The 12,051-nt window shown below is 40.7% G+C and overlaps 1 protein-coding gene across 1 annotated transcript in view; it reads left to right on the forward strand.

Annotated features, from left to right (window-relative positions):
- Positions 1-6,022, forward strand: part of LOC138592048 (CUB and sushi domain-containing protein 1-like) — a 467,070-nt gene extending 461,048 nt beyond the window's left edge. Inside the window, exons 72-75 of the mRNA XM_069662659.1 lie at positions 74-161; positions 331-457; positions 2,842-2,904; positions 5,827-6,022. Of these exons, the coding sequence (XP_069518760.1) occupies positions 74-161; positions 331-457; positions 2,842-2,904; positions 5,827-5,986 (438 nt within the window). The 3' untranslated portion in view covers positions 5,987-6,022. The remainder of the gene's footprint in view (positions 1-73; positions 162-330; positions 458-2,841; positions 2,905-5,826) is intronic.
- Positions 6,023-12,051: the final 6,029 nt, after the last annotated feature.

A 12,051-nucleotide genomic window follows, 5' to 3' on the forward strand; every position in this document is an offset into this window, starting at 1 on the left:
GGTAAGACAGATACAGTGTCTCCCACTGTCTGTGCAAAGACCTTATATTAAACTGTACATTTTTTCCCTTCAGGTTACTGCAGAATCAGACCAGAAGACGTTTGTCTACCAGGGCCACATTCACAGTAAAGACTTCGGCAAGTTCCATCTGACGAGGCAAGGTAGGTCTGAGTGCTACAGCAGCACCGTGACAAGCAAAACAAACAAGTGGAACTGAAACACTCAATCAAAATGGAGACATATTATTGATTTGTTTTTGTTAGTGTAGATTCAAAAGTGGTGTTATCAACCTATGTTTTCATGTATATGTGGGTTTATCTGTATCCCCAGGCCCTGTAACCATGGCAATGGACCCATCCAACCCCTACACAAACAGCAGCTCTGTGGCAGCAGCCATCTTAGTTCCTTTCTTTGCCCTCATCCTGTCTGGATTTGCCTTCTACCTCTACAAGCACAGGTAAGCTATATTCTCAACGTAAATCCATCACAGACAAACAGAGAGGCAGCAGAGAATACAAAGCAGCTGTTCGGCTTCTGGCTTTGCCTGCGATCTCTGTACAAAACAGTGGCTTTGGTCAAATCCTGGCTGATTAGATAAGAAGGATATATCTACCTTGAAATATTTCCTTAAAGATATAATCTCGAAGATTTTCATTTAAATAAATGTCTGTTAAGTCATTCTCTATCGCCGAATGAGGTAACACAATGGTGATTGAGCCTATGGCACACTGATGAAAGCCTTTGCATTTGCAGTATTACAGACTGGGTGTCTGTGGCGACTTTCATGGGAAAAATCTCAAGCGGCGCCCAATTAGTGACGCGTTTTCCATCACCCTGCAGTGGTTGGTCTGCCAGAGAGGGTAGGCGGAGCTAAGCGGCTGCTTTTCCGGTCTCTGCAAGTGTTGCGAGTAAACAGTAATCTACTATGGCTGAACAAACAAAGAAAAGATCAATGACTACAGATACAACTTCAGAAATAAGAAATAATCCAAAGAAAAAGAAACAAATTTGACGCTCAGATGAAGGCAAACAGTCTAAAAAGGGAAGCGACCGTCAGCCAGGAAAATCAAGAGTTACAACCAGAGCCAACCGTGGACGTCACACATGCGACACTGTCTGGATATCTGGGAAGTGTGCTCCCGTTTATCGCCATAGGTGCCGCCAAAGAGAACGAAACTGAGATCTTCGAGATTATTACTTTAAGTCTTGGTTTAGTTACAGATACTTAATCATGAACATCAAAATCTAGCCCTCTAGTCTTACAACGCACACACACCTACACACACCTTAGATGTGTGTGTCTGTTTGTATGTGTGCCAGCTCCTGTGTTTGTGTAACACAAATTATTTATGTCTGTCTTCAGTTGTTTTTCATTAAGCTAATAGTGGTTAAAAGCTGATTCAGAAAGGATGAGACATCTATCACTGAGACACAAACACAAAGAAATCTATATAAAAGAAACAAATTCGTCGCTCAGATGAAGGCAAACAGTCTGAAAAGGAAAGCGACCGTCAGTGAGGAAAATCAAGAGTTACAACCGTAACAAAGGGAGCCAACCGTAGATGTCTGGTTATCTGGGACGTATGCGCCTTTTCAGGTGCCGCCAAATAGAACGAAACTGAGAACTTTGAGATTTTATCTTTGAGCAGATGTAACTTCCAGCTTCTTTCAATGTATAAGTTGTGCACCACTATACCCCTTCAGTTACTATATTCCCTTGAAACACCTATTTTCTAACTTTACATAAAATGTGTTTTTGCATTGCATTTCTATGAAAGTCTTAATACTCCGATCTGCATTTTGGTTAATGTAGTGCAAAATGATGGGACACCTCATTCTGTCAGAGTCAAAACCTACAGTTTGTTTAATCCTGTGCTTGACGTGATGGACACCTCCCATAAAGATCACATGAACAATCATCTCACCAAGTACAAATCTTCTGTCATGACATTGACAGATTTAAATTCTTACGCACATGAGCTGAAATGTGAGCTTTATTAAAAAGGTGCAGGCAGGAAAGTAATTAACTTTGACCTTCAAATTGTGTGCATTCACCAACTTTCCATAAACATCACAATAATGGGCTCTGTTGTGATAGTAAAGAGATTAATGATATTTTTGGGGGGAAAATATAATTAAATCAAGAGTGTTTGGCTCCAACCAAAGAGAAAAAGAGATGGCTCTTTGATACACTCGTTTTTTAAACACTGTAGATATTTATTGATAGTTTTTTGGAAGGACAAGCAGGTTTACTGACATTTTTAAACATAATTATAGTTGTTAAACTTTCAGCACAGCATGAAAGTAATATCTGATTGACCTTTAATATTAATTATTGTTGGTAAAAAAGTTCACAAAGAACTGCAGCGCCTAAAGATGGCAGATAGCTCAGAAATTGAGGGTAAAATGTTATCAATATTTCCTGTTTAAAACGTGCGATACTCATCTAAGGGATGCTCAAACCTCAGCTCTCCATCACTCAAGTTTTATGAAGTCATCAAACAATAGTCAATATTACACATTCATCTTTTGGCTTGTCAATTATAGTCGGTGTATGCTACAGTATTTTGTCTGTGTGACCTGTTGTAATTGAAGATTGTATCTAATATGCTTTGTTTGCCTTTTTAACGTGCTTTGCTCTTCACTAACTAGAAAGTACAGGAAATGGTGCTGCTTTGAACAGGGCCATGCAAACAGATACAGATAATGATTGTACTGTGTATCTACTGTACTATTCCAACAGCTGGTTTGGCTAGAAAAGTACCAACAATACCATAACATGACTTGACAGGTTGTAACACAACCTGGTGGATGTATATTAAAGCTGATGGTTGTATGCAGGACATTGTCTGCTGACACAGATGACAATGAGAGACCAAAAGACACCTGGGGGCCTGGCGGCAGGTAAGACTGGCACCTGTCATGCACCTGGTTTCAAACAGCAACCAGACTTCCGGCCGCCGCCACATCCTCCGTCGAACTCGCCATCCCTTGTTTTTTAATTTCTTTTAAAGATTCTTCCTCATGCTGTTTAGTAAGGCTGCACTTTTAAACACGTTTTCTTGTCTGAGCTAAATGATGAACTGTGTCTCAACCAATTCTGTATTTCTGGAAAATTGTACTTGTAGACCTCAGTGAAATTGATTTAGAGGTGAATTATACAAGGAGACTCTTGAAATCAGGGTAAAGTAAGTGGAAGAAAATGAGAAAATGGACTCATCATTTAAAGTATTTGAAAGCAGTGCAGCCGTACTGTGTCAGAGCAGCAGTCATTTAAAGCAAGACAGAGGGCTTTTTTTATTTTGTCTTTTATCTCATTGTCATCTCTCTGTCAGCATGATGTCATCAAGACCAAAGTCTATAAACTGATCTAATTCAAACAAGTTTTTAATGTGGCTTTTTCTTCAACAGAATGTTCAACTGAAACTTTCATTACTTTCATGCTGACTTAGCAAAGTTAACTTTACCACACACCTACTGTTAACAGATGCTTAGCCCAACATAACGGCAACCAATACAAGTCGTTTCCTTACATAGCAATGTAATGGCTTAGATGAACTAAAAGCAAGGTGTGAGTGTGTGCTCTGCAGTTTCCTCCTGCTTCCGCCCATATGTCTGTACCATTTCTGTAATACTGTCAAAGCAATTATGTGTGCCGTTTTTCATTCTACCAATAAAATTAACTTATTGCACCTACAGCCACAACCACAAACTAGTGCAGCGATTTGAACCACTGCCACGCAGGGAGGTCTACGGTGTGTGTTGGTGTGTGTGCAGTTTTGTAAAGTAATGGGTTGAGCATGTAGGGTAGGCTTAGTGGCTCCCCAGGGTTGGCTTTCTACCAGTGCGCGCACACACACTTACACTTACACACCCTCTTAATGAGGTCAGAGTCAAACAGCGTTTCAGCTGCAGCACTCCTCCCTGCTAATAGTTCCACAGGGTTTGGGAGTAAGTGATTATATCTAACTGGATTATAGGACCTGATTATCCACAAGTGTAATCTGCGACAAACAGACAAATTAGGAGGGAGTGCTCATATTTCACTGCGTATCCCTTTGAACCCCTGCAGTAAATTTCTTAAAATACTCATTCAGACAAATTAAGAAATAATATATTCTTTTGAACTACAACCATTGGGTACCATTTGCAGGATGATGACAGGTTGTATGCACGCACACACACTCACATTATAGCAGCAGATGGGTACTGGGCAGCAGAGCCACTGAAGCAAGCAGTTGTTATGGTTGGTTTTCTCACTGCTGGCATAATTTCCCCTGCAATTTGTAGATTTTTACCAGAAAACTACTTGAACTAAGTTTGCACCTATTACTCTCAAGGGAAAAACTGCCAACCATCATGTCTAACAAGACAGCTTGAAGGACGGGGAAGGGTATTAAAAGTTTACTTTCCTAATGAAACATCGGTGGAATTGGTTGTAGAGCGAAATGAGACTGAGAAAAACATTGTCAATATTCAGTTAATTGTTTAATCTATAAAGCTACAATTACGCACAGGCTTCTCTTCTCGCATGATTAGAAGCAGGACAATCTGCTGTTTCTTGAAATTACACATTTTTTAATCCTTTTGCTGTTTCTAACATCAGTGATGGTAGATAGAACGTGCAATGCGGATGATATCTTATTTTGAAATGTTTCAACTGATTACACAAACTGGAGTAGGCTCACTTTTCATGTTGCGTTAAATAAGAACTGCTGTCTTGCATTCAGCTGAAATCTTTTCACTTTCAGCTTCACAAGGGGATTTTAGATTTTGGGGGCAAAACTGAAGAAGATCCATTAAACACAGAGCACATTCGCATCTTATGAGAGTCAGGTTTCTGTCCACCTGACAAATGTAATCGAATGTTTCCTGGCCCTTTTGGCTCTGTTTTGATCCACCAACTTCAAAGGGAAGTATCTGGATCTTTAGCTGCTAAATGCTCACCTTTTCCCACCAGTCACTGATACACTTGGGCTACTGCCTGTTTTCTGCTGGGAAAGTAAACGGTTAATGGTAAATGGACTGCACTCATGTAGTCTTGTGACCACTTAAAGCTGCTTTTACACTACATACTCATTCACTCATTCACACATTCACACACTGAGGGCAGAGGCTGCTACCTAATATGCCCAACTGTCAATCAGTTGGCTATGCCACCAGGCTTATTGGGGTTCAGTGTCTTGCCCAAGGACACTTAGACATGTAGACTGAGGTGGGGATCAAACCACCAACTTTCCAATTGAAAGACGACGGACTCCACCACTGAGCCACAGCCGCCCCAAGCAGCAAACACCTGTGAAAAACTAAATCACTGAGCTAAACACTGCATGAAGCTACACATCTGTGTATTATTTTTAACTGTGTTCAGCACTACCTGTGACTGTTTTACCTTGCAGTAAATCATTTACAAAGACCACTCATTTCAGCTCAGGTTAATTCAGGTCATTGAAAGATGAACTCACTAACCTTATCTTTCTAACCTTGTCTTTTTTTGTCTGCTGGTCACAGCTAATACATATTTATATTAAAACAAGGACATCAGCACAAATCCCAAGAAAACCCCAATGGACTCTCTTTTAAACAATTAACATTCTGTATTGTCACTGCATGCTCATGCTGGACTTTAAAACAAACAGACATCAGCAGATGAGATCCATCTAACCTTGCTGTCCTGAGATGTGCCTGAGTTTGTGCTTTACTTATCATACCATGTTGATTGTGTTCAGTTATTTTCCCAAATGTGAAATGTAATTCTGCTAATATCTTTGAGAAACTAAGTATCTGCCATGAACACCAATGTTTCCTTCTCATTTTGTTTTTCAGGACGCGCCCCAAGGTCCAGTTCAACGGCTATGTCGGCCACGAGAGCTCCAACGGCCAGGCGTCGTTTGAAAACCCAATGTATGACACCAACATGAAGCCCACAGAGGCTAAGGCCGTTCGATTTGATACCACACTCAATACAGTCTGCACTGTAGTATAGTCCAACACACCTGCCACTACCTACATAGTGGTTCAGTCCAACCTCCCTGTAGCAGTCTGCGGTGTGGCTTAACCAAACAGCGAAGAACAAACTTGTGATTTGGACTGGTCACCGTGAGCGGTCTGCGCTGTAGCTTGCTGATCCTCTGTCAGCATTATACGCACAGTGAAGCAGCTCTGCTCCCCCTCCTACCTGAACAATGGTATCCCCTCTCCCTGTGGTCTGAAAGAATGGCAAAAGTACGAGACATTAAAAACGGGAGTAGACAGTTTAAGACATGAAATAAGATCTGTTGTTCAGGGGGTCAATGCTGGGACCAGAATTCTTCTTAGGCACTGTTGCTATTCAGACATCCACAGACAGATGGTTCAACCAATGGAACCTCTTCCTAAAACAACAACCTCTTTGAAAAGTGCTGGTCCAGTGTCCCAACCTCCTTATGGAAAGGCCAGACACAAGTGACATCTAAATACCCTCCCTCTTACCTGAATAGTGGTTTTCCCAACCTAACCCCCTGCCACATGCCAAATTTGCACAGTGGTATAGGCTAACTAACTAAGGCCAAACATGGGTTCCTACTTACCCAGGGTTCTTCCTGCAGGGGAAGCACATAGACGATTCCAACCTTTAACCATCTCCAGACATCAAATAGAAATTGGGTTGTTGCTGTTGATGGTGCTGGACCAAAAACCTCCCACTGGACCTCCAACACGTTGGTCTTGACAGGACTTGACCTTGACGTAATGACAGCATTAGAGTCTGTTTTGGTGGAATCCGGTAGTGATTGTGCAGACCGCTGTGGTTGACGACCAAATGCAGTCAATGCCATGACGGATTCAACCAGACTTACTCATTAAAATCGATGATACGCTCATCCATCACTGGATGCTAGTTTATACTAGGAGTGGTGGACCAGTGCTAGACAAACCAGAGTCAAATAACAGTTGCAGATGTTTAAATGTTCGTAGCCTGCTTGATTTTGTTAGATTGAAAAAAGCAGGACAATCACAGAGGTGGATAAGTTGAGTTTTCAGTCATGGATTTTCAAATAGGTTCCTGTGATTGTCTTTACTTTATGCCACTTACTGTAATGCCTTTCCACGACAGTATCTACCTACAGTATCTGGCATTTTGTCAGGCCAGAACATACCAAATCAAGCGTTTGCAAATGCTATTTGTCCCAGGTTTAGTGCAACAACCTGTGAACTAGCTCTAAATGAGTTTTAGAGATTTCCGATTCTTCTGCTGTGGTACAACACTCCTTAAATCAGTCCTTTACAGAATTTTCCATGCTAGCACCTGCTGGCAGACTGTGCTGAACCACAAAACAAGACATTTGAGTTGCCTGGCTGGCGTACACAATGGACTGGTTTCCAGAGGCCTGTCTAACACAATCAAAGAATCAGACAACTGATTCTTGTTCTTGGACTAGCCAGCATTCAGTGCTTGGTGGCTGAACAAGTGGAAGCCTGGAGGCAATAAGCTGTCAAGATCTTCGACTGCTGCAATCAGCTGTGGCCAAATCCAGGAAATGATTTGTCTTCTCGTAACTCTGGTCGGGATTATCAGTCGAGTGATGACTGATTTTCGACAGTATACTCTACAGCTACAAAATCAGAAATAGACGAACAGATTAAGACAGAGTGGTTGACTGACAGATATTAGACAGACGGACATAGACAAATGGACAGATAGAAACCTCTGTCAGTCATGCTGGAAACGAGTTGCTTTGGAAACAGAGGCAAATAGATGTCTCTGAATGTCTCTTCTGACATTTTTCTTCAGTGAAGATATTGATGAACAGACTCAATGTTCAAAAGCCCAGTGGCCCCATGGGACTTCCCGAACCACTGCTGCTGGGGAACCCCAAAATATAAACTTTATATCAACTCTTAAACCGCACAAATTTTGCACTAGTGTGTTTTTCTGACTGGGTTATGAAAAAATGAATAATTTTTGGGTCTGAAATGGGTTTGAAAATGAGTCATTCAAAAAAGAGAATTTTATTCAAATCTTCTATCTTTAAAAAGACAACAAAATGACTAAATACAGGGTTACAGAGTGTTTGTATATACACATTTATATTTCACACTCCCTGTTAGCAGTGACCACATGCTATTTTGTTGTTTATTTTGTGCCATGACGACATGCTAGCCAACCTGAAAGTTGGGATCAGATTGCCTGTGGACCTCTGAGCTTCTAGTGTCACATAATGACACCACTTTGTTGCCATTTCTAGAACAGTGGCTGTTTCTGAAAGCTCATACTGAGCATAAAACCCATGGAAGAAAAATATACAGCAAAGCCTACATCCATAATTTAATATGGTCCCACTGAAACACTGCTTGTTTTATTTACAGGCATTAAACTCCACCATGTACTGAGATATTGATGTGTACTAAACAGTCCACAAAGATTAAATAATATCTCAATATGGGCTCGTTTTTTTTTCTTCATTTAATCACCTTAAGTGTGAGCTTTCAGAAACAACACGTGACTGTTTCTTAACTCTTTAAAAAGATGAGTTGTAACTTCCCACAACTGCTCACATGATCATGCATCACCCTCCGAGACATCTTACATACGTGATGCACATGATGTTATTACGCTGCATCTTTTTAAAGAGCTCACAGCGAACGCGTGATCTGTTTAAGATCTGGGCGTTTAAGGCAAAGGACAAACAGATTCAATATGAAGACAACATGCACAAATATTGTTGTCGAGAGCTATCACCCCGGAGCCCCTCCATTGTTTGAGAAATACCTCGTGTGCAAAGAGATAGTTACATCCTGCTTATAATGCTGGAACCTCACTGCAACAAATACACAAGCTTAGCGGGTGCAGCCTTGCATTCAGCTTATTTCTTTGTATTTTTAGGTCAGAATATCAACCTAACACCCATAAGTCTGCAGGATCCAAGAAAATTCTCGAGCTTTACATCACTCGCCAAGCTTGTTATTTCTCGCAGTGTTCTCTGACAATATTTTTATTTTTTGAAAGATGCTGCACTCGGTTTAGATCACAGATGTAACTGCTTTATGTGTGTGTCTCTCAGTGTTATCAGGCTTGTGTCTTGTTTGTTTCACAATCCATGCACACCAGTCTGGCTTTAGGTTTACACTTCAGGCAACCTGCATGTTTTTTATTGTCCAGATGAATTTTCCTTTATGTTCCCCATATCTCCAGGTTTTTAATCTCAATCCATCATGCTGTCATTCCTGCAAACATTACACCACAGTATCCATATGTTTACACACATGATATCAAATGTTTAGTGCGATGTCCGATAGTCAGATAATAAAAATATACGACTGATAAAAATCATTTTTCCCATGAAACACATTTTGAGCTTAAGTGTTATATCCCAGGCGAAGACTCAATTCGCACAAAGCGTTGATTCTCCCCTGAGCTCAGATACTGAAAAAACACATTTGGCATGAGAAGGTTGTCACATCCAGCTATTCTGAAACGTGTGAGAATGAATTAACAAGCACATCGCAGTTTCTATTTACATTTTCATTTAATTGAAAATGAGTCCAGACATGAATGTTGCAAATGAAATGCCCTGAAACAATGGCGATTATGTTGGGAAGCATGACTTTGGGATATTGCTGGAATTATAATATTCATTGTTAGTCTGTCATTCACAGCCTCGGTGTCGGGGTCATGGCCCGGCAGCCGTAAATCACACGTATGCCAGTGTGAGGCAGAGAAAATAAAGATGCGCAGATGTAGCTATTTAGAGTACGACAAGACACACAATCAAACTCTCTTCAGAAATAGAAAAACATCTGTAAACAACAGTAGAGTGTCTGCACACCAGATACGCGCCTCCCCTCTACGCTGGAGTGCACCCAGCGCTTCTGTTTTAATTGATTTAATTAATTCAGTTGAGATTTCCTATGGAGTCAAGAGAGCATAATGGGGCCTGAAAATTAGAAGCTGCAAGGTTTCCACAGGCGTGATAAAAGGTCTCATTTTAAACAATTAATGACACAGATCTGATCTCCGAGTGCACCCAAATAAGGAAATGTAGACTCCACATTTAGCCTGGCATGTGAAGAGGAGTGTAGTGGTTTGTTTCAGCTCCACAGTTGGTGGCACACAAGCCATGATCAGAAATCTTTACAGTGTTTTAGTCATATTTCTTCCCCTTGCTGTCAATACCTGGATTGAGATAAAGTTAGGCTAAATATATGCTGAGTCATGGTGGAGGTGTGGACAAAGTCAGAGTGAAGCCAGCCCTGGATTGTCCAAAATTAAGTGTAAACAAAGTAACTGAATAAAATACAATCATAATTAATACACTAAAATTTCTGTTTAAAGCTCCTGTGAGGAGTTTTTTTGCTGTTCATGAAACATAATTCTGATGACTCTATATACGCTACAACAAGAAACCAGACCATCAGCGAAGATTGATTATTTCAATATAGTTATTTTTAATGCCTGAAACCTCTGGTGGGGGGTAGGTGTCAGACGAAGCGATTAACTGCCGCTGCCTTTGCTCACTTTAAATTTTCCCGGGCAAAAATTTAAAGTGAGTGATAAATATGACTGTTAAAGAAAGCAGGATGAGATTGTTAAGCATGCAAAGGACAAAATCAGCAAAGAGATAAGAGGTGCGGCTTGGTCCACAGGGGGCGCCAAAATCAACACAAACCCAAAGTTCCTCACAGCAGCTTTAAAAAAGTGTCCTAAACAGGGTCACAAAAATAGACCCCCAGTTAGTCCAGTTATTACTCGGAAGGAGCCGGATGTCGGGCTGATAGTTGGAGGTAATTTATTTTTTGACTTTTTCATTACAATGAAAGTAATGCTCATGATTGAAGTGGGGAGAAAGGCACTCCTCTATGAGGTCTACCTTTTAATTTCTTTTTCTTATAAATAGCAGGAGGTCTAAATAAAAGAAGGTCTATTGTTGTGGCCCTGATTAAGATCAGTTTTGTGCACAGCATCTTACAATGGACAATATTTATATGCAGGCAGAAAGTGTTGCACCCCATTTTACTACTTATTACAATCAAACACAGGGCCCTTCCTGCTGAAATGAGATAATCTTATTTGCTAGAGCTATTCTGTTCATTTCTGTTGGAACATTAAGGAAAGCAATTGGAAAAGCTGCAAACACCGTGAGGCCAATAGAGTAGCTCCTGGCCTTTTAGAGAGAGAGGGTACTAGCAGTGCTTTAAATTCAGTCAGTCAGTGTTTAAAAATGAGATGCATGTTTTCCTTTGGAACATGACACATCCTCCCTCTGAGCTGCTTCGGCAATTTGAATAATATTCTCTCCGCTCTTTTTTAATAATTTGAGTAAAAGTTTCCACATTCGTCCTTCATTTGGCATTGTCAGCAGTCTCACTGTTTAAAAGAGCGGCAGCTGGCTACAAGTGAAGAAAAAAAAAAGACTATCCGGTAAATTTTAAAATGCCAAGGTTGTTTCTGCTTCTTCATCTGAGACTTTTCACAGTTTGAGGAGAAGTTTCCACATTTGTCCCTCGCCTTCTCTAAAGTGCTCTTGTCAGCGGTTTTCATTGAAACAAAGGGGCTTAAAAAAAGAGCAGCTAAAACTGTAAATGTCACACGTTGCTTTTTCACACGGTGGTGAGCGTTTTCCCACAAAGCATTAAATATGGAAAAGATTCAGAGCAAATAAGATGCATACTTAATAAACCAGGGTGAGGTCTGAATGATTTAAACTAAGTGCAAATACACCTGTTGCTGATCTTTTCCTGTAGGAATACTGTGTTAAAATCTCATGCGCTCATAGGTGGCTCAGCGGAACATGTGCCTGTAGATGGATCCTTATCAGTGCTGGAATCGCCTGATGGAAATCTGTGTGTGTATCAGTCTAAAAGCTTTGTCTTGGACACACGCACTTCGGTTTCAGGCTGACGTGTAAAAAGAAAAGGTACTTTTTATTTGCCCTTGACAGGAATCTGTTTCACCTTCTTTCTATAGTTTGGATGGGACAAACTTCTCATGCCATCAATCAGCATTAAAGCTCTGGAGAGAATCTACAACCCGGTGTGTCTGAATTGAACGTGAGCTGACTGCAGCCCTGCCTC

This window comes from Semicossyphus pulcher, unplaced genomic scaffold, assembly GCF_022749685.1.
Source record: "Semicossyphus pulcher isolate SPU_LCO1_2020_fin unplaced genomic scaffold, fSemPul1.0.p SCAF_1, whole genome shotgun sequence".
NCBI lineage: Eukaryota > Metazoa > Chordata > Actinopteri > Labriformes > Labridae > Semicossyphus > Semicossyphus pulcher.